Genomic DNA, 23,088 nt, shown 5'->3' with positions numbered 1-23,088 from the left:
CTTCCACTTAAGTGGGTCAGAATGAAGCCTGAAGTAAACTACCCACATATAGCTGGATGATCTCTGCAAAAATAAAAATAAAAATGGTAGAATGACAGGATCAGGTAACCTGGACACTACCAAATCCAGGGAGAATTTTGTCCTAGTTTGTTTTCTTAGTTTTTCACCAGCCAACTACAGACTAACTAGCTCAGACTAACTGAACTAAGAAAATCTTGCTTGCTTCCAGCACACACATGCTTCTGATATTCTCTCTCTGTTGCCCCAGACTTGTCTTGAACCTTTATCCTCTGGATCACCTTATGCTTCTTGTCCTGACACCCCCAGTTGCCTTGGATAACTGAACTGCATTCAGACAGCACTATATTCCATTTTCCAGATATTTCCTTCCCAGATAATTTCCATGATTTATGTGATCCATGCTGTAAAAACAAGTTCTAGAGGTTTAGTGGAATCTAGCAGAAGTTTGGTGCTTATTTCCAGAAAAAAATCATTTGCAACCCTGTTACCCTGGAAAATTGGAGGAGTTTTGCACTGTAATTTCATGTGACAAAATTGGGGGCAGTATTCCAGCATAAAGTTATTTCCATCCATTTAAAACATAGTACGACAAGACAGTATATTGAGCAAAAAGCCACTGTTCCATAAGGCAACGGGTCATGTGACAGAAAGGATTGTTATAATCTTGGATACAACACTAGTATTATAATGAGGAAAACAAGCACAATTATCTCCACTTCTGAATGCAGCCTTTGTCTTTTAAAAAATGCAGGCCAAAGAAGAAACACATTCACTAGACTAGCTATGAGGCTTTTTCACATCCATAATGATCATGTTCTTGAGGACAAATTTTATCCTTTCAACCAGATGGAAACAGCCTTAGATATACACTTACTATTCTTGAGAGTCCAATGGACTGCAAGAAGATCAAACCTATCCATTCTGAAGGAAATCAGCCCTGAATGCTCACTGGAAGGACAGATCCTAAAGCTAAGGCTCCAATACTTTGGCCATCTCATGAGAAGAGAAGCCTCCCTGGAAAAGACCCTGATGTTGGGAAAGATGGAGGGCATAAGGAGAAAGGGATGGCAGAGGACAAGATGGCTGGACAGTGTTTGACCAAATTGCGGGAGGCAGTGAAAGACAGGAGTGCCTGGCATGCTCTGGTCCATGGGGTCACAAAGAGTCAGACACGACTAAACCACTAAACAACAACGACAACACATGCGTAGCTTCTTCTTTCACATGTAGCACTTGGCAAAGACACACAAAGATGAGTGCATGCATTTTGGATTCTCCTGATAAGCTGCAAGAAATTGCACATCATTGAAACTGGAGTGAGGTGAATTTTCATCAGTCACCATGGAGATATCTGGGAAGGAAGGGGATCTTCACAATCAAGCTTCCACCTGTTCAGAAAGAGGCTCTGTAATCAGCACTCATTAGCAATCTCCAGCTCTATAGCATTTCTAATGTGCTTATCAGCAGGACATTAAGGTGCTAGACATCTGATCCAAGTTCATCGTCCAAACTCCGTCACAGCTATGCACTCTCTAATTAAGATCTGGATTTATAGACAATCTCACCTGTGCACAGAGCCTTTCTGTTCCATTGACTAGAATGACTCGAGTTCTGACTAAGGCAGAACTTAGCCAACCTCTCACAAGGATGAAGTTACAAGAAAGTGACTGCAGTTTTGTCTCTTGGTATTGACCCCCTAGCGATGGCTTACAATCTGGGACTTGCACATGGCTGGCCATATGGCTAACAAGATCAAACACTTTACAAAGGCAGACTGGAAACAGGGAGCTGAAGTTGTGGGGGTGCAATATGCTCTAAATTAGTTTTACTTCCTTCTCTCTCCCATTTTAACTATCTCTGTGCATAATCCTCTTTAGAGCCATTGTCTTTTTAGAGATGGTTTGCTTTCAGGATCCAGTTGGACATAGTTATCTAGAAACATTGCATCTCTCCTAGTGGATTTTTATGAACTGTCTGTGGGCTCTACTATATCACACTCTTTATCTTGTCACCTTTAAGTCCCTATTATAGGATCAAAGTAACTCATCATGCTAACAGCTGCTGTAATTTCTTAATCTATGCCCAGCAACCATAAGAACACCAGATTCAATGCACTATTTAAATCAGCCAACAGTTATCTAAATATTTAGACACAATAGGCTAGAAAGTGCTCGTACAACGCAGTGAAATAGAGACAATATTCGTTATAGTTTTATAATAGGATTTCAAATCCTTAAACCATATGACCATTCCAGATATTATACTGCCAAACAGAATGAAATGTTGCTGGCCAAGTTTTACATGCAGGGGCTTAACAAATGTTCGTTGTCAGCAAAAGAAAATGGAACAGCTAACAGGTAAAGTAGGGGGAACAGGAAGGAGGCCTTTCAATGAATGGAGAGATGTCTGCACACCAGACATAGCTAGATTGCAGCAGGCAGAGCAATCCTAAATATGGGAAGCCAACATTAGTTACCAGACCCCCCCCCCCCATGTCCCTATTTTCCAGGGACTGTCCTGGACTTTCAGGAGCCATCTCAATTTCTGATTTGATCCCAGAATGTCCCACTTTTCCTTAGGATGTCTGTTTTTGTCAGTGAAATGTTGGAGGGAATGGAATAGGATGTCCTTATTTTTATTGGAGATACGTATGAGTTACACCCGCAGAATTAAGCTGGCATAAAGAGCCCCTCGGGAGATAAATTGCAGATGAGCTGGCCCCAGCCAGGTGCAAGGAAAAGAAACAGCAAAACACAGAGAGCCAGCTCCACGCTGGTATTATTATGGGAGCTAGGCCACCAGCACAGGGGAGACTTCCTAAAGGTCGTTATGGGGTGCATATGAACCTAGAGACCACTCAGGAATAGCTTGTGGGAAGTAGCTCCAAATCACTCCTGCAAGGGGTAGTACGCACACAGGGTCCCTGCCAGGCCTCACCACAGCAGCCAATTCGCAAGCACATGCCACACACCGCAGGCTTACCCACAACACACTCTGCCAATCACACAGTCACATGCAGCAACACAACTGGATAGATAAACAAACAAACGTGGAACATGCCACACATTGCACAACTCGCAAGCATCCCAACCCATTTCCCAAGACTTTTGATGGCACAAGATCTGCTGGGACTGCCTGAGTTTGCTACACCCTGGATGAGCGAGTTATGCTGTTTTATCTCCAGCTGAATTAGGGTTAGGGACTTATGCTGGCATAGCCTGGCTGAACAGCCAGCTAAGCTGGAGATTAGCCAGATCCTAACTCGCTGATTCCGGCAGATCCAGGGTTAGGATTGTGCCTTAGGTGATCAATTATATAAATGCTGTAGTATGGGCCTCTTTTGTTGTTTTGAGGCTCAGGCAAAACAGAGAAGACTGACCTATTTATTTCCTCTGCTGCTGGAAGGGTGGCAGCTAATTACAGCTTGTAGGCAAGTGCATCCACCTACACTTGCATTCCTGGGGAGATTCCAGTGGTGTGAAGAGGGAAAGCCCTTCACAGATACCTTGGCAGTGTGGTTCTCCAGCCATGCTCACACTTGGGAGCCAGTTGCTGTAGTTCTGCATATACTAGGGGAAAGGCTGTGGGTGTTGACTGGTAGAGCTATAGCTCAGTGGTTGAGCACAGGCTTTGCTAATTTCAATCCCTGGCATCTCCAGATGGGGCTAGGATTGTCTCCCGATTGAAATACCAGGGAGCCACTGCCAGTTATCATAACAGACCATCCTGGAGTAGATAGACTAATGGTCTGATTACTATGCCCCTCCTTTAACTTTCTTCCTTAAATAACTGGCCACGTAGTTCAAGCAGGTCTTCCAGAGCAGACAATCAAACAGAGACCAACTAACCCAGGAGGTTTGGCTGGTTATGAGAAAATAACTGACCCCCCCCCCATTAATTTCTTGGAAGTCCTACCTGGAAATATGGCAGCCCCACTTAGTGAGGGTGGCTGGCAGCTGCCAGAGCTGTCCTATGTATGACTCAAGAGTTGTACCCAAGGGCAAAAACTCTACCTGCCTGGAGGAGCCATGCCTCTGTAAAACCTACAGTGCAATTTATTCCCTGGCCTTGGCAACTGCCACACAGTGTGGATTTTTCTGAGAGGATGATTTACAGGCCAATTACTGCAGGAAATGTGCAGAGATTAACGTGATTAATCATTCGTTTGTTCCCATCATCGCATGAAAGGAGTGGGAGGAGCAATTGCAAAGGTGGGTAGTCTGCATGGGGAGCGAAGTGCTTGCCCAGTGAGCCAGTTTTTGAGGAGAGGCTGTCAAATCAAATGCCGCCTTGCGATTATGCTGCCAGCCTCTTGCTGGTGTACAAGCGCCATGCACACTGACTAGGATGCACCGCCATGCTCCGCTGCATACATTCATCCAGCCATACATGCTGCAGATGCTGCCGCCAAGATCCCCACATCTTCCGTACGCCACTATAGTCCCATCCATCCATCGAAACATGCCAGCTCCTTTCACCCTCCAGCCACGCGGTAAAGCTGCCACGCATCACCTATACCCAATGCGCTAAGTGCTTGCCGGTACACGAAGACTGCTTTGCATTCCTATCGCATCCTTCACCTGTGCCTCCTCAAAGCACTTCGCAAAAATTAATTACAGGTAGTTAATTAGATCAAGCTGTTCTGTACCCCTGTGAGAGCAGATAACTCAAAGATGCCAACACGTCACCCAGGGACGGAATTATAAAGCGGGTGCTTGCACTGGGAGGCTTGCAGTGATGTGTTCTTAATGGTGAGCTATAGCTTCCAGTTTGCATTAGTCCAGAGCACGGGACACGGCTGTTACGTGTGGCAGTGGTCAAGTAGAAAGTGGGCAATGGCTGGAAATCAAAAGGACCAATGGGGATGTGGTCATAATATCAGGTATTGGTTTCTTCCTCTTCCTTGGACCCCACCCTCCATCTGCTGCAGCTACGTGTTGTCTTCAGCAGGGCTTAACATACTTTAACTTACACCCACACGTCTGCATTGCATCCAGCTCAGGACATGCAGTCATAAGCAAGATTCTAGCTAAATGATGCAACTCGACCCCTCCCATCCATCCAGTATACTAGTTATTATGGTCACTTCCACACTCTTACACCACTCTAACAGCCTTAGTTTTCATCAAAGAATCCTGGGTGCTGTTGTTGGTTAAGAGTGTTGGGAGTTATAGCTTTGTGGGTGTCTTTTAACAATTTTCAACACCCTTTCCAAACTACAGGTCCCAGGAACCTTTGGGGGAAGCCATAAGTGTTAAAGTGGTGTGAGAATGCTTTTAATGTATGGTGTGGATGTGATCTATAGTCTGTTTTTGGCTGGATCCCTTAAACTCTTTTGATTACACTTTTGCACCAGTTAATACATTGAGAAAGGTAGTCAGGGTTTGCTTTCGTCATAACCACAAGTAGGTCTATAGATCCCTCCTCATGAGAACCATTTCTGTCTGCTGCTGCAGTGGTTTGTAGATACTTTATATTAAGCATTTAGGAGATTCTCATGCACGACATTTATACTAGATTTAGCAACTTAAGTCAGCTGTCATGCCTCTAGGTCAGTAAATAGACAGGATTATGTTAGACACTTCCTTCATTTCAGAACTCAAATCTACTGCCTCTGGCACTCTGGGTACCATTCCACATGCCGTACTCTGTGATTCTAAACTTAATGGCTCACAGCTCCATGCATTATGGTTGCTGCATGAAATGCTGGAATTACACCACTGTCTTCTGCAAGAAACATGTCTAAGTGGAGATGCCACAAACACATCTTTAAACACCCATGTATATGCATCTTGGAAACCTGGTCGGTGTCAGGGTTTGTAAATGCAGGTGCATGAGTGTTTGAAAATGTGTGTGTGTGTGTGTGTGTGTGTGTGAGAGAGAGAGAGAGAGAGAGAGAGAGAGAGAGAGAGAGAGAGAGAGAACATGGTGGGGAGAGACAAAGACAGAAAAAGGAAGATTCTGCACTGGTTTTCTACCTCTTTTTTCCAAAGAGGTAGCTGTATTCAGTCTGCTGTATCAAAATATAAAAACTCAATTGGGTTAGACTATTGGCCCATCCAGCTCAGTATTGTCTACACATTGACTGGCAGTAGCTCTCCAGGATTTCAGACACAGGGTCTCTCCCAACCCTACCTGGAAATGCAAGTGATTGAATTTTGGACCATCTGCATAATAATAATACAAAGCAGATGTTCTAACACTGATCTATGGCCCACACAGAGTATAACACCACCATAATTCTTGACACAGAGTGCCTACAGAACGCTCTTCTTTTTGAAATGCAACATCCCATTTTACCAAAGAAATATTGTTCATGAATGCAACAGTAAATTACCACACGGACACCCACAGCTGCAGGTTAATGAGCACAGCAAGATAAAGAACCCTCAGGCTATTTTACCACAAGTGCTAAACCCCTCTAAGTCCAATATTTGTGATATCTGTTCTGCCTTTTTGCATTATAAAGTGTCTATAATCAAGACACTTGCCATTTACCTGGGGTGGGAGGTAGGGAGGTGACAGTGTAGAGCCATTAGTTCTGACTCAGTACTTTTCTGCATGTATAATAATCCTTTTCATCGCCCCAACAGTCTCTTTCTCCCAATGGCCTCTGTGTTTAATTGACACAGATTGCTCCTCCACCAATCACAGCTGCCTCTGGCAGAACACAGCAGGTATTAGCCAAGAAGGAGTCAAGGAGATAAGAGCTCAGAGAATGCAGCAGGGCTTGCTGGGAAGATCCCTGCTCAAGTACATAGGAATAACACCATGATGATAAGCAAAATGGAAATGTCATCTTTGATGGCCAAGTGACGGCTAGAGACCTTCAGCTTTAGCTTGTCCCCTCCAAAAGCAAAGGCTCACAATCAAATTCTGCTACTGTTGTAGGGTCAGAGATGACGGGGGGGGGAGTGTGTGCCACCTATAAAACTCATAATTGCTGCATATGTTGCACATGGCTTTTTCACTTGGCACTGGAAAATTCAGGCCAAATCCAGGGTTCTGAGGCTCCAATGGAGAATGTGCCATCATTCATTGTCGTTGGGACCCAGCAACATTTCCAGCACAGTAAATACAGTACAAAGTTTAATATAAGGGTATGGCAAAATAAAAGATGCTATTGTCCCTTTGAGGTTTCCCTCCAGTTATTGAACACGTTTAGCTTTTGCACATGAAGAGAGAAAACCCACAAAAGCTAGAAAAGCATGTTACATTACATACACACAAGCTTCCTTGCGGCAGGTTATCCCTGGGCATCGCTTATGTAGATCAATGCCATCATGTTGGCGAGAGTACCCTCTATCCAATCTCTTCCCATTTTTGGTGGCTACTGATAGGTCCCTGGAAATTCACAATACACAGGCAACAATCCATGCAACAAGAAGCTGTTTGGGTGGCATCCCTACAGCACCTTGGATATGTGTTTTGGCCTTAAACAAAACTGACCCTCTCATTAGGCAGAGTGAGACATATGCCTCAGGAGGCAAATTTTGGACATCATGGAAGGTCAGCAGTTTCTCTGTTATTTAATTTACTCCTTCATTTTTATTATCAGGCAGTAGTAGAGGTGCTTGTGGGGTCTTCTGCAGAAGATACCTAAATACATTGGCTGGTCTTGGGGTCTGTGTACCCTGGTTTACAGGAGGATGCCTTTTACTGCTCTGCCTGAGACACTAAAACATCTTGAAGATGTAACATCACTGTGAGTAAACTGGAGGGACCATAGCTGAGTTGTCTTATGGAGCTCCTCTGTCTGCTGTTTTTCCCTCTGCCTACTCATCACTGAGAACATTGAGTGAAACAAGGGTTTGGAAATGCATCAAGCTTCACTGGCTACTCTGCCCCAGCTACAACTCTCTGGAATTACACCAGAGAGAACAGTACTCCGTGTATTCCTTTGCATTGGTGCAGAAAGAGCACCAATGCATTAATGATGATGAGATGAGGTGAACTTGGCTTTAATTTCTTGCTAAGTAAGCACGTCTGCTTCAGGCAGGAGTGAACCACTGAGAGATTAAGGCATTCCACTGGGCTTTTCCCTCCCCCCTGCCCTGCTCCTCTTGTTGCTGCAAGGTTCCTAATGCTACTTACATTATTACTGGATTATTTTGGCATAATGAGCTTGGCCCTGATCGACTGTCCCTCTGCAAAGGAGCAAGGCAGTGCCTGTAATGCTCTCATACAGGGGCAAGGAGGAGTGGCAAACTCCTGGGAAACAATTGCAGAAAGAGGAAAACAACGCCAGTCACATAAATGAGGGGGAATTCCAACAAGAGCCTTGGGTTAATCAATCCTGAACTTGGAAATAGCTTCTTTAATGCTGAGCAGAGATAAGAGAAAGCAGGAAAGCACAGATCCTGTGGTTAGATCTCACCAAGTTTCTTCTGCAGAAACAGGACTTTCTGTTGGGAGATAAGAGTCACAGCTACAACCCTGCCATTTAATTGAAGTCTGCAGCCCATGCATCTTCCCCCCCTCCCTGCACCCCCAATATCTCTCCTTATCATGCTCAGTCCTCTTATATTATCAGGCACTGAGCTCACCAGCCTGGTGACAGGTTGCTATGGACACCGAGAAGTTTCCCTAGAGACCAGAAGCCCATAATAATTGAAGGCAAAATCATCCAGCGCAGATTTTTTGATTTTTTTGTATGAATGTTTGTTTAAATATTGATTAATTCCTTGACCAACCCCCTCATCTTTGCTTGTAAAAGGATGTCTGGTGCTCTCTGGTTCTGTCTGAATGTCTGGATGATTCTTTGTTCTCAGTGTGGAAAGTGGGCACTGGACAAGTAGTTGACGACTGTACTTCCTGGCCACACTGAAATCCTGTACAAAATATGGTTGTGATATCCCATTTTGGTATTTTATTTATGTATTTATTTAGGAATTTATGTGCCACCTTCCAGAGCAGAGTTTTCTCAAGGTGGTTTATGTCAAAAACATTTGTACAGTACATAGGAACACAGGAAGTCTCCATATATTGAGTCAGACCATTGGTTCATCTGTCTCAGTGTTATCTACACAAATGTGGTACCCTTCAGATGTTGTGGACTCTAGTCCTCATCAGCTTCAGCATACCCCCCAATGTTCTGCTGACGAAAATCAGGATGGCATCTTTTAGTGCTGCACTGCCATGCGAGCCAGCTGACTCAAGCGAGCACAGCACAGAAAGACATGTGCAAGCATCAGTGCTGGCTGAAAGCACCAGCTCATCCTCCTCCCTGAGCTTGTCAGCAGTGGCAATGGTGGAGCGGGAAAACTGGACATTCCAGGGTCCCATCAGAAGCTAGGATGTCTTCTGTAATTCCAAGATGTCCTGAGAAAATCGGGATGTTTGAGGGCTATGTGTCAGCCAGCATAGCTGGTTGACATGGGTGGTGGGAAGTATTGTCCAAGAACATTTGGAGGCCAATGAGTTGGCTAGTCCTGGTCTACTCTGACCAACAGAGTCTCCCCGGGGCAGAGACCATTTCCAGCCCTACCTAGAGATGTCAGGAATTGTACCTGGGACCCTCTGCATGCAAACCATGTGCTCTTTCACACCTTCTATCCCTATATTTATCCATCAGGCAAAATGATCCAAGGAACTTAAGAGTCTGAATTCCAAGAGAGGGGCCACTAAAAGACTTGCAAGTAGTGGGTGTGAAAAGCTCAGCTTTGCATACTTTGGCTTTGTTTCAACTGAGAAAGAAGGAGAAAAGACCTTCATGGAGGAAAGTGGGCTGTTAAGGAGGCATCTGAAGGGAGAGTGGTGGAGGGGGAGGTGACACAATGGGAATGTTCTGGGAGGGAGTTCTAGGGGAAAGGAAGAGGGAGCAAAAGAGAATGGACAGCAGAGTTGTGGAAGGAAGCAGGAGATGGTGGTTGGAGGAATAAAGATTAGAGCCAGGAACATGTCAGGAAACGAGAAGGACAGAAATAAATGGCTGCAGAGGCCTTTGTAGTTCAGGACCAGAAATTAGTGGTTGATGCAGAAAGGGATGCAAAGCCACTCAATTGATTTGTGGGTATGTCTGAGCTCATACTCTGAATGCTGTATGTGCTCGCAGTCTGTTTTAGGGGATCCATGGGAAAAAGATGCTTCTATTGCAGGCATGTTGAATGAGCAATCACATCACAGTATTTTGTCAACGTTTACAGCATTTTCCTATAGAAAGCACTTCCACTGCAATTGCTGGCACTGTGTAGACTAGACTGTTGTGGGCACCTATGGGTTAATTCCCAATGACATTTCTGCACTCCCTACCCCACCCTCCTCAGTGCTGTTTGATGAATTGTTGTTATATCTTTTCCCCTTAGTAGTCGCTTGCAGGCTACGCACTCTCTCTCTGTAGCACAGGAGTGCACATCTCACAGAGAGGGTGTGTGTGCGTGTGAATTTTGCAATTGTTTTATACTTGTAAAGTGCTTAGAAGTCACCTGGGAAATTAAGTAGGGTATAAATAAATAAATAAATAAATAAAGTCAAAAGGTGCCAAATAAATTTTTTAAAAAGCTTACCTGTTTACAAGAAGGGAATCATCCCTGAGCAGCAAAGTTAACCTCCACTACCATTACATGGCAAAAGATATATATACTACTGGTATTGTATACTCCCTAATAAGAGCATGGTTTGGGGTTATGGGGGTTTGGTTATGTTGACAGACCCTCTGTGGTCTGCAGAATACATAGTTTTGCTGAACAAGCATCAAAGAAAGAGAAACAGATGTAGAGAATACTATTCCCTTTGCAAGGGTGCTCTGCAAGATTCAGAAGGGTTAGGAAGCCCTTATCTCTCAATCCATTCTCCAGGGGGTCTCGGCCGCCTACTTTGAAAGGGCTCAGAGACAGATACATCAGATGCTTCTCTGGAGAATTCTCAGGGTCTAGTAGTCAGACTAACCTTGACAAATCTGACCTTCACTTTTGATGTGAGAATTCCCCGGAGAACTCAGAATCTCTTCGGAAAGGCAGCCCTCTTCAAGAATGTCTAGATCCTATGGTCTTTCTTCCCCCACCTCCACCCTCAAACAGTGTTGCCATAAACTGTGCACCAATATCAAGCATTTTACACACACATCCATTCATGAAGAGGTAGATGTGGCGGGGGGGGGGAATGAAAAAAGAGCTCCACCCAAAACCGCTTTACTGAATGTTGAAATTCTGACTGACTAGAGGTGCAGAGCTGAGGCCCTTATTTTGCATAAGAATGGGAGAGATTTTTGATCTGTTTGCTTTTTTATGCAAATCCACTTAATTTGCACTTCCCAAAACAATACGTGAAATGAAACACCAGCCTGCACTCGGCCCTATAGCTTGCACACTAAATTCTGCAAGCAAAGAAATCAGCTCATGTATTTATCTAAGCTGGCTGTTCTTGACTATCCTGCATGCTTGCTAACAAGCTCTGCCTTTTCTATTCCCCAGCAGTTCCTTTCCAGAAAAACCCGTACAACCCTGGGGGCCGTCCCACCATCATCCACTGTTATCGCTGCGGAGATACGTGTAAAGGGGAGGTGGTGCGTGTCCAGAGCAATCACTTCCACATCAGATGCTTCACCTGCCAAGGTAGGTGCTTTGGGGGATGACTAGCTGCCTTGTTCAAAAAGGACACAAAGGTTAGAGTCAGACATTCCTCCCCATTCAACAGGATCAAGCCCTTCCACAAGCGAAGGCAGTGTTCAGTTGAGCATTTAAGAAGCACTCAACACTTGTCCGAAGCTTATGGATTCACTGCGTCCATTTACTGCTTGTGACAATGAGGAAAGGCAAAGAACATACCCTTCAACATATCTCCGTTGAAAATTCTATAATAACAGCAATAAATTAATTTTTGCCCATGGGAGAGGTGGTGGACTCACCTTTCTTGGAGCTTTTTAAGCAGAAGTTGAATGGCCATCTGTCATGGATGCTTAGCTGAGATTCCTGCACTGGACTAGATGACCCTCCAGGTCTCTTCCAACTCTTAAGATTCTATGATTCTATTATTTAGGCCCCGCCCATCAGTTCTGGGTTGCGCCAGCCACTCTGGGCGACTTCCAACATATATAAAAACAAAATAAAACATTAAACATTATAAAAATTCCCTATACAGGGCTGCCTTGTGATGGCTCGGGGATTGCATAACTGCATACCCTCCAACATTTCTCCAATTAACATAGGGACTTCCTAAGGAAAAGCAGGACATTCCAGGATCAAATCAGAAACCGAGATGGCTGCTGTAAATCCAGAACTATCCCTGGAAAATAGGGGCACTTGGAAGGTCTGAAAGAATGCTGCAGCCTTCAAATCACATATTTTTGCATTAGGGCTAGACCTGAAGCTGATATTTGCAAATATTGGAAAGTTGCCAAACGTTTCTATTTTGCTATTATTTATTTTTGTTGATGAGAGATTGCAGAGCAAAAAAGGCACATGCACTTTGAATATTTTGCAGGGATTCAGTGGTGAAATGCAAAGCCTCTCATGAAGGCCTTTTTGTACTTTTATGCCAGACACAGACAAGAGCAAAGTGCTGGACGCAGCGAGGAAAACTTGCTTCTTCCCCTTAAATATTAAAGAGGTGCCATATTTTGGTGCCTATTGAAAAGTTTCCTCTTCCAAAAGGCCTTTAAAGTTGAGCTCTTTCCCAGTCAGCATCTGTACTGAGATTGTTTTAAAGATGCTCTTAAGATGTATGCATTGCTTTATCACTCGTTTGCCACCCTGGGATCCTTGGGGAGGAAGGGCGAGCCATAAATTTAATCAATTAATTAATTAATTAATTAAAATAAATTGTGGAAAACAGTAAGAGTGGGAATTAACAGGGTGCCTTATCTAGCTCTGACAATTCCCACTGTAAAATTTATAGATCCGGTTACTGCCCCTTCATAAGAGCAGCTGTTTCAATAACTGCATTAAGGAGCCCTTTCGCATCCGTTCTGGGCCATTAAGTTTTACAACATCTCAACGTTGCTCCTCCCCAGCCACCCTTCCATCTGCAGGGCAAGGATGAGCTGAAGTATTTCCCAACACTCACGTCTCAGCAGAACTCAGCATGGGCTCAGAACATGCTGAAGCGATGGGCTCTGAACACGCCTGTCCTGCTGCCCACTCCAAACCTCTGAACATTTGCGTGCGCAGCTCATGTAGAAAATGGCTCCTAAGAAAACTTGTTCATGGGTCCAAGATAAGGTGAGAAAGCAGGAATTGCAGGGGCTGCACAGTCCCTTGTTCCATCATCAAGACCAAGAGCAATGTGTGGTTCACCAGGTTTCAACCAGCAAATCTAGGCAAGCCATCACATCTGGAGGCGCTCACAGCCTTCAGGATAAGAGGGAATCAAGCAGGTCTATATGCTCTCATATTCACCTCCCAGCAGGGCCAGTTTGAGATCTTTTGGCACCTGAGGCAAGACCTCCCCCTAAATCCAGACCTATGCCTGGCAGGATGGACGGAAACCAGTGGCATCGCAGCTCCCAGGTTTCAGCTTTTGCCTGCATCTTCCATTTACCAGAAGCTGAGTTGGAAGCTGCTGCGAAGGCCAGATTGGGATCTCCTGCCCTCTACGGAGCATGTCGCCCTAGGCGAGTCACCTCATGTGCAGCCATACTAGGGCAGCTATCTGTCTTAGGGACTGCAGGGCAAACTGCAGGGCACACCTTGTCAGCCACTTTCCACCAATCAGAATGTCTTCCCTTCACAGAGCTATAATTCCCAGAGTTCATTGTGAAGAGGGGTTGATTGTTCAGCCCCTCTGGGATTTGTAGCTCTGTGAGGGGAATGGGGTCTCCTAACAATTGTCAGCACCAGAATTCTTTGGGGAAAGCCATGACTGTTTAAAGTGGCACCATAGTGCATTCAAATGTATGCTGTGGATGTGGTCCTTCACAACCACATCGAAAAGATGCAGTCCAAAGCCATGGGTCAAATCTTCCCCTTCTTTCCATAAGTCTAAGTGTATGTGCGGGTGTCTTTGGTAAGTGAGCCATTTGTCCATTTCGTGACAAGTTTCTCTCAGTCACCTCACAGAGCGACTAGGAAGACAGGGAATGCCACTGCCTACGTTTTCCATTCTCTCTTGTGGTTGTTGCAGTAGCCACTAATGATACGATGCCCCAGCCTCACGCTGAGAAGCAGGATGGATGGCATGAATCTCCTGTCGCCTGAGCAGAGGTCAGACTTCCCTCTGCCAGGCTGCTCTGCCCAGGTACCCTCTTGCTGTCTGCTAATGCCCAATTAAAGAAGGCAAAGTCTGTTGCCGTCATGCTCCGAGGCTCACAGACAATTTCCCAAAGCAGCAGCCAAGCACTCTCTCTCAGCAGGGCACAAATCTCCCCCAAACAGGCCTGCCTGCTTTCTCTCTCTTTTTATCCTGGACCTTGCCAGCAACCCAACAGTGACATCTTGTGGGGCTTGGCCCTTTAGTTCGTTTTGTTGGGTTTAAAGGGTAGGCACCCTGAAGAACGAACACATCCAAACTGCCCAAGGAAACGTTCTCAGGCTTGCTTTCCCAACTCTGTGTCTTTGCTCTGACCAAGGAACATTCCTTCTGTCAGTGCACCCCCAACTCTGTTGTAGCACCTCACGCAAGCTCTTCACAACAGGGCAGTCAGACATTGGACTTGTGGGGCCCGCTTTGCTTTTTACTCAGAACCTCAAGATCTACCAAACATAGTCCCGCATGAAAGAAACACATTAAAGGACAGGAATTAAAGAACAAGCTGCGCCTGTGCACTTTCTGAGCCTTCCAAATTTATTCTCAGCATGAGAACTGCATTGAGCTCATTGTCCTTTCACATAAAAGTCCTTGCTTCATTTCAGCTGCCTAATTTAGAAGGGAAAAGTCATCGTGTTGTTGCTGTTGTACATTTGGCAGTCAGCAACCTGTTGACCTAAACAAAAAACCCTCCTTGTTGTTTTTAAAGAAGCTGGATAGTTCAACTGGTTAAAGCGTGGGGCTGATAATGCTAGGATTGCAGGTTCAGTCCCCATATAGGACAACTGCATGTTCATGCATCACCAGGGTTGAAGTAGATGATCCTCAGGGTCCTTTCTAACTCTACAATTATGTGATTCTATACTGCGAATCAGAGAGAGAGAGAGAGAGAGAGAGAGAGAGAGAGAGAGAGAGAGAGAGAGAGAGAGAGAGAGAGATGTACTAGTATAGCTTGGTCTACCTTCTGCCCATCCCTGCTTTAGAAGAACAGGTCAGCTTTGGGAAAGATAACTGACAAGCTGACCCTTCTCTGTCTGTGTGTGCTTCCCTCTCTGCAGTGTGTGGCTGTGACCTAGCTCAGTCCGGCTTCTTCTTTAAAAACGGGGAATACATCTGCACCCATGACTACCAGAAGCTCTATGGCACACGTTGCGATAGCTGCCAAGACTTCATCACAGGAGAGGTGATCTCAGCTTTGGGCCGGACCTACCACCCAAAGTGCTTTGTCTGCAGCATGTGCAGGTGAGCGGAATGTTTGGCTGCGATTGTGGGCAGCCCATTCATAAGTGAGAACCCCGAACGGAAAGCCTGAGGTGCTTGAATCCACCTGGTGGGATGTGCAGATATGGCGTGGTAGAAACTTGCTCTATGCCGCATTTCCTTTTCTTACACCTTGGGGAGTGCCAGGGCAATGAAAGAGGATATTTCCTTAAAGCATGAGGCAGCGCAGCCTGGTTGGAAGATGCCTGCGTTCTTCACAACGACAAAAAGCTGTACATGCGTTGCACTCATTTCTCTCAACTAATATGAAATAAAATATTTATACACACTCTTAGAACAGTGGGTACCTGCACATTCAAAAGTACATTCCTGTATGATGTGTCATTAGGCAATAACTGGTTCTATGACTTATTATTGTGCCCCATTGCAGGATCAAGAGCATGTCAAGCAAAAGAGGGGTTTATTCTAGCAATATGGATGTCAAGTTGTATGACTAGACTAGCCAATCATTAGCCTGAGGGTAGATGGATGGTCCTGCAACTGGGGAGGGGGAATAAGTAATCTCCCAAGGGAATGGTGAAGCTACTGTGGGGGCTATGAACTCTTCTAGGTCTCAGATATACTCTGGAGGGACAGGTCTATTAATTTGTCATTCTTAGTGTTGGGAGTGCATTAGGAGAGCATTAAAATGAAAGATGGGCGAGGGTGAGTGACAGGAAAAGCTAGTCTTTAATTAGCCACACTAGCTGTGTGGCACACACACACACACACACACGCACACACGTCACTGCCACCACCATTGCTGTGGTCTGCTGGAAGGAATCACATAGCAATGTTGGCACCCACACAATATTTTCCCTTCAAGCATTGCCAGGAAAGGTGTACAAGCAGCTATAACGCTGCTGACAATGTATAAGTTGTCCCTGTATTGTGAGACAACAGATTGAACAAGCTGCGGTTTGGTGTAAGTGTACGTCAAGATGGAAATTGGGCACAAGCTGATCAAGGTGGATCTGCTGCTCAGATATGGGCTGCACACACATCATACATTTAAAGCACATGGCTTCCCACAAAGAATAATGGGAACTGTAGTTTACCCCCGCAAAGATCTACACTTCCCAGCACCCTTAACAAACTGCAGTTCCCAGAATCCTTTGGGGAAGCCATGTGCTTTAAACGTAACTCTTGAGGAGATCAAGGTCATACATACAGTTTGGAAAGCCCTGTCTCACTTTGGCATGCTGTGGGTCGCTTTCCAAAGACAGCTTCAGCCTCTTCTGTTCAGCTGTCATAGTGGCACTGGTGATTTGAGACCCCTGGTGCCTGGCAGTCTGTAACTTTACCTCTCTATATATACAGCTTCTTTTGCTTAAAACTTGATGGGATAGGGATCACTGCTTCCACCTATGAGAAACAGATCAACCATTCTGAACCCAGACTACAAAACTGGCATTCTCTAGAAGTCCTATGCCACCCAATATATTTGTTCTCCAAGGTGATTAACTATTCAGTTAAACTGAAATTAATCCAAGCATGTAATGTTCAGGATATTTTAACACATACAGTTTTGTTTGTATAGACCAGGTGTGCAGGTCTTTCCCTTCTCCTCAATGGCATATCCTTTGCTGCAAGCTATATTCCCCTCTTTCCCCCAATTACTTTTCCCAAATGCCTGTTTGATTGCTTGTGTCTTTATAGACAGGAGCACTTGCTCTGCATTCTTCAACACGTGCAAAATCCCATCTTTTCCTCTCAGGATACTGAAATCTGATGAACTGCTGCTGTGTTCTTGCAGTCACCAGCCAAATTAGAATCCTTGCTTCACCTATATACATGGGTAGAGGTGGAATTACTTACGATTGTGCTCCTTTTTTATCCTTTACTACCTTGAGTGTAACTAGAACAGGGCAGTTAAAGTGTACTAACCCTTTTGAATGATCCTCTGTAAAAGGATCTCTCAGAACAGCTTCCATTGTAATATTTCCACAGTTTCTCTTGGGGTGTTCAGAACCATTGAGTATCTTCATGACTTAAACAAACAGGAAAGAGGAGCAGGCAAAAGTGAACTGAGCTACTACCACTGGCATTCTCAAATCCATGATGAAGCAACTGTCATAGCTGCTGCTTCACAGGAGCTAAATTGACTATATGCACCCAGATTGTGTATCTGCAGGGAGTTAGCATGGTGTGAGTGTGTAGATAAAGGGGTGGAGGAAGGGGTGCATGGTGGAGGCAGGCCACCCCGGGTGTCACCACTGAGGAGGGGTGACAAAATGGTGGGCGGCACTCACCACGGGGCCTGCAGCATGCCTGAGCCACGCATCTCTCCTGGGAGAGACACGGTGCCTTGGGCGCCCACAGGCTCCACGCTGCCCAAACGGTCCACCCACTGCAGTAGGGCGGCTGAGTGGGAGGAGGCAGGCAGACTCTGGAGCCCCCACGGAGCATCCGGTCCAAGTTCGCCCCACCCCATGGGTGGCTCGCCCTGCCCCCAGGCGCAGGGCACACACGCTGCCCCAGGCAGATTGTACTACCAATATACCTGGCTGTCAAAGTCTGCCCATTGGCAGTCATTGCTGCTATTATAGGGGTCATGGCACATCTCATCCCCCCTCCCTGCAACTTCCTTTTATTTGTAGGTGTTGTGGGAGGGGGAAGGAGCCCAAGGGAGGGGAACCTTTCCTTTTGTCTCATAACATGAAGGACTCCTGGTAACTCCTTGCATGACACATTGGCCACCCTAGAAGCAGAGGGAATGCTTCTTTTCACATGCCTTCTGCCTACATGTGTGAGGTCTCCCAAATTACAGTTGAAGTTGATGCCTGTGTGTTCCTGCTCATTGACTTTTCTACATTGAGTTTTGTGCACATACTTCTCTGTTTTCTGCATATGCAAATAAGAGCATTGCTAGTTCTGCAATATTCATTTTTTTCTGTTAAAAAAATATAAGACCTTCATCGTTGTGAACCAAATATTGATATTTGAATTGAAATGTTCAGATGTGTTATAAGGATCATGAAATCTGTCGCTATAATATTTGATGTTGAGCCATTGGTTCTGCTCAGTTGCAGAAGCAATGAGAATGATATTAACTGTACTACTTTCTAGAGTGTCAGGGAACTGACATCTAAAGCGCCGCAGGTGCAAAGGCTCCCTGAGGTTGAGAGAGCAGTAGCAGCGGAAGAGGGAACCAGTAGAGGGCGAGCAAGAACTCCAAGGGAAAGTGAGTCGGAGGGATGGCTCAGAGACGCTTCAAGCGAAACCAGTGGGGAGGTCTCAGGACCTCCTATAGGGACACCCACACCTCGACGGAAACTGTCACGCCGAGAGGCCAGACGACGTGTTTCCGTTAAGGAGCTTTTATGTTGGAAACGTTTCCGAAAGCAGCCACTTTCGGATTCTACTAGTGATTGACGCAGCCATGCTGGAGGGGCTCCGTCACAGGCAGAGGTTTGAAAACCTGATCAAACTCTGAGGGACTTGCATTTTACGCACAAGCAGCTCATCGTCCCATCATAGCAATCCGAAAGTCACCGAAAGCCAGCTTGTGCAGAGAGAAGCATCATGAGCAACCCAGCCGGAACCGGGGGTGCAGGAGCAGCTGGAGGGGGTCCAAGCCTGGAAGAAAGGTACAGAGCGTTGGAGATCCAGTTGGCGCTGCAAACGGCGAGGCTTGAGGAGAGGAGGGCTCAGGATGCAGAAAAGGGAAAGGAGAAAACCACCCCGCTCGCCAGAAAGGTACCAGGATTGGTGCAGAAATTCGGGGGGGATCCCAGGAACTATCATGCCTTTAGAACAGAGATGCAATACGCTCTAAACTTGCAGTTTGATGACTTCCCCGACGAGGAATCGCGAGTGGTGTATGTGATTGGCCATCTCGAATCCGGGGCGAAAGATTGGGTTAGACCCCTGATGGCAGCGAATAATGAGATCTTAAAGGACACGAGGAAGTTTTTTCGTGCCATGGACCTGATGTTTTCCAGCGATATTGAGCAGGGGGTGGTGCGAAGGCAGTTAATGGCTTGCCAGCAAGGAAGCAGATCTGTCCGTGAGTACTGGACTGAATTTACTATGCTGATTCATAAATTGGGGTGGGACCTATCGGCGGAGCCCATCCAAATGCTTTTCGAAGAGGGGCTTTCTTCAACCGTCAAAGATGAGCTTTCCCGGGGGCCCAGGGCGGAGTCTATGGACCAATTAACCAAATCTGCGCTGGCCATAGGAGCGCGCCAGGAGGCGAGGGCTTTGGAAAGGCGGGAAGGGAAAGGAGACCGTTGGAGGGAGTTCCGCATTCCAGACATTCCAGAGCCATCTTTCCCGCCGGCAGAGCCGATGGAAGTTGGAACAGCGCGGGCGCGCGCAGTTTCAAATCCCAGTGAAGGGCGGAAGAAGGAGGGAAAGAGCGCCAAGAGATGTTATCTCTGCCAACAGCCAGGGCACTTTGCCAGAGTCTGCCCACAAAGAAAGGAATGGCAAGGGATGGCAGGAGCTGTTGGGGGAAAGGAAGAGGAAAGCAAGGAGCAAGTAAAAGCCAACGCCTGGCTGCCACCGTCGGGGCACAGCAGCCAGGCCAAAGAGCAATGAAAGTGCCCATGCCAGAACCTCCCAGACCTGCTTTAGTGATAGAGGTGTTACTAGAACTGCCAAACGGACACCCACTAAAGGTCAAGGCGCTTTTGGATTCAGGCAGCTCCTGTAATTTCATGAGTAAGGAGTTTGCAGCTGAGCACCAGATACAGACCATCCCTTTAAGTAACCCCTTGCAGGTGACTACGATTGACGGCAGAGAGCTGTTGGGGGGAGAAGTTAGCCAACAGACTGTCCCGATGATAATGAGAGTGGCAAGGCACACCGAACAGATAGCGTTTAATGTGGCCATCCTGGGAGGAGCGCCCATCATTTTGGGGATGAGCTGGCTGGCGCTACACGATCCGCTAGTGGGCTGGCATCAGAGGGTGGTCTCCTTTGGGTCAGCGCATTGCCTAGAACACTGCAAGGAGGGGAAGGTCTCGGGAGGAGACAGAGTCACCCTAGCGGGGATGGAAGTGATGGGCAAAGGGAAGGTGCCCCCGCAATACGCAGATCTGAGCAACGTATTCAGCGAAAGGGAAGCAGACAAACTGCCACCGCATAGACCCTTTGACTGTCAAATCAACCTACTCCCAGGGGCCCAACTCCCAGTAGGCAAGCTGTACGCCATGTCAGACAGGGAGATGCAGGAGCTGAGGGAGTTCATTGACAAAAACTTGAAGCGAGGTTTCATCAGAGAGTCCCGAGCGGTGGGGGGCAGCCCAGTGTTTTTTGTGGACAAAAAGAACACAGACAAACCGAGACTGGTGTGTGACTTCAGGGCCCTCAATGCAGTGTCGGAGCCCCTGGCTTTCCCTATGCCCCGAATTGACGACATTTTGACCAGAGTAAGGAAGGGAAAGATTTTTACAAAACTGGACCTGCGGGGGGCGTACAATCTGATACGCATAAGGAAGGGAGATGAATGGAAGACCACCATGTTTACCCCTTTGGGAGCCTTTGAATACCTCGTTATGCCCTTCGGTCTACAAGGGGGCTCCGCCTGTTTTCAAGCTTTTATAAACCACGTTCTGGGACCTTTGCTCTACAAGAACTGTGTGGCCTTTTTAGACGACGTGTTGGTGTATTCGGAAGATGAGGAACAGCATGTGAGGGACGTTCGAGAAGTGTTGGGCAGGCTGCAAGCCAACCAGCTGTGGGTGAAACTGGAGAAGTGCCAGTTTCATACCAAGGAGGTGGAATTCCTGGGGTACCGCTTGTCAGACAAGGGATTGGCCATGGATCCAGGCAAGGTTCAAGCGGTACTGGAATGGAAGACACCGAAGACCAAGAAGGACGTGCAAAGATTCTTGGGGTTTGGGAACTTTTATCGGAAGTTCATCAAGAACTTTGCCCACTTGACGGCGCCCATCACCGACTGCCTCAGCAGCAAGAAGAAATTTGTTTGGACGGTGGAGGCGGATCGAGCCTTTGAAGAACTGAAAAGGGCTTTCGCCTCGGAAGAACAACTTCTGCATGTGGATTTACAAAAACCCATGAGAGTGGAAACAGATGCATCCGACCGGGCTATAGGGGCGGTCCTTCTTCAACCGGGGAGGAGTGCGTCGGAGTGGAGACCGTGTGCATTCTTCTCGCGGAAACTGAATAAGTCCGAGAGGAATTACACGGTGTATGACAGGGAACTACTTGCCATTCACGAAGCATTCCGGAGGTGGAGACATTTATTAATTGGGGCACAACACAAGGTGCAAGTGTGCACCGACCACAAAAATTTAGAGTATTGGAGAACAGCTCGAGTGCTCAACCAACGACAAGTGAGATGGGCACAGGAATTCTCCAAATTTAACTTTGAGATTTGTTATGTGCCAGGCCCAGAAAACGTCAGGGCGGATGCGCTCTCACGCAAACCAGAATATTGGGAAGGGGAGGAGGTGATCGAAGAGAGACATGTCATCCCGGAGGACCGCTGGGTGTGTGGGGCGGCGCTGGTGGGGCAACGGGAACTGGTGGAGGAAACGGAAAATGATGAATATGCCCAGGATAAGCTCAGAGGTCTCAGGGGGGAGGGCGAGAGCCCCGGAGGTTTTGAGGAAAGAAATGGGGCATTGCATTACAAAGGGGCACTGTATATACCCGAAGGTGAATTGAGGGGGAGAGTACTCAAGCAGTTGCATGATAGCCCCACGGCGGGACATTTTGGGCAACACAAAACCATGTGGTTGGTTACCAGGGAATTTTGGTGGCCTAAGGTGAGGGAAGATGTAAGGGAGTATGTAAGAGGGTGTGACCAATGTCAGCGAGCCAAAGGGGAAAGAAGGGCGCCGGCAGGGTTATTAGAACCTTTACCCACACCAGAACGGCCTTGGGAAGCGATATCAATAGATTTTATGACGGATCTGCCAAGGTCCAAGGGGAAAACAGCCATCATGGTAGTAGTAGACCTGTTAACTAAGATGTGCCATTTTGTAGCATGCTCACATGCAGTCACAGCGGAAGAAACGGCGAAGTTGTTTGTGGAACATATCTTTAGGTTGCATGGGGCTCCCTCGAGGGTGATCTCAGATCGAGGCAAACAATTTACTTCCAGGTTCTGGAGGAAGCTCATGAGCTTGCTACACGTGGAAGTTAATTTTTCAACTGCCCGGCACCCTGAAACCAACGGGCAGGCGGAAAGGGCAAATGGCATTCTTCAACAATATCTTAGGTGTTATGTCAATGACAGAGAGAACGATTGGGTCGAAAAGTTGGCGTTGGCAGAATTTGCCTACAATAATGCGGAGAATGTGTCCACAGGGATGAGTCCCTTTTTGGCTAATTACGGGTGTCACCCCAGGGCATTTCCAGGGGAAGGAGGGGAGAGATGGAGCGTTCCAGCGGCTGAACATTTTGTAGAAGAGATGGAAGCCATCCATCAGCAGCTCCAGCTCAACTTAGAAAGGGCCAAGGCACAATATAAGAAGCAGGCAGACAAGAACAGAAGGGAAGGTGAAACCATAAGGGTGGGGGATCAAGTGTGGTTGTCAACCCAAGGGTTGCCGTTCAAAGGGGGTTGTAAGAAACTGAGGCCCAGAAGATTGGGACCCTTTGAGGTGATTCAGCAGGTCAACCCGGTAGCTTTCAAACTCTGATTACCCA

At 46.6% G+C, this 23,088-nt stretch overlaps 1 protein-coding gene and 1 long non-coding RNA gene across 19 annotated transcripts in view; one reads left to right on the top strand and one right to left on the bottom strand.

Moving 5' to 3' along the window:
• The window catches only part of ABLIM3 (actin binding LIM protein family member 3), a 150,538-nt gene that overhangs the window by 70,724 nt on the left and 56,726 nt on the right, over positions 1-23,088 (top strand). For 17 of the 18 annotated variants that reach the window (XR_014165535.1, XR_014165536.1, XM_081900047.1 and 14 more), the window contains 2 exons: positions 11,433-11,573; positions 15,261-15,444. Coding sequence is in view for 16 of the 18 variants with exons in the window: in XM_081900047.1 (XP_081756173.1) it covers positions 11,433-11,573; positions 15,261-15,444 (325 nt within the window). In the remaining 2 variants the exon portion in view is untranslated. The remainder of the gene's footprint in view (positions 1-11,432; positions 11,574-15,260; positions 15,445-23,088) is intronic. The other variant, XM_081900048.1, reaches the window with a different exon arrangement.
• LOC309363691 overlaps positions 1-23,088 on the bottom strand; it is a 118,706-nt gene that overhangs the window by 52,904 nt on the left and 42,714 nt on the right. The gene's annotated exons all lie outside the window — the stretch shown is intronic.

Source organism: Podarcis melisellensis, assembly GCF_964234715.1.
Source record: "Podarcis melisellensis genome assembly, chromosome: 2".
Classification (NCBI taxonomy): domain Eukaryota; kingdom Metazoa; phylum Chordata; class Lepidosauria; order Squamata; family Lacertidae; genus Podarcis; species Podarcis melisellensis.
This window is presented reverse-complemented; position numbering and strand designations above follow the sequence as displayed.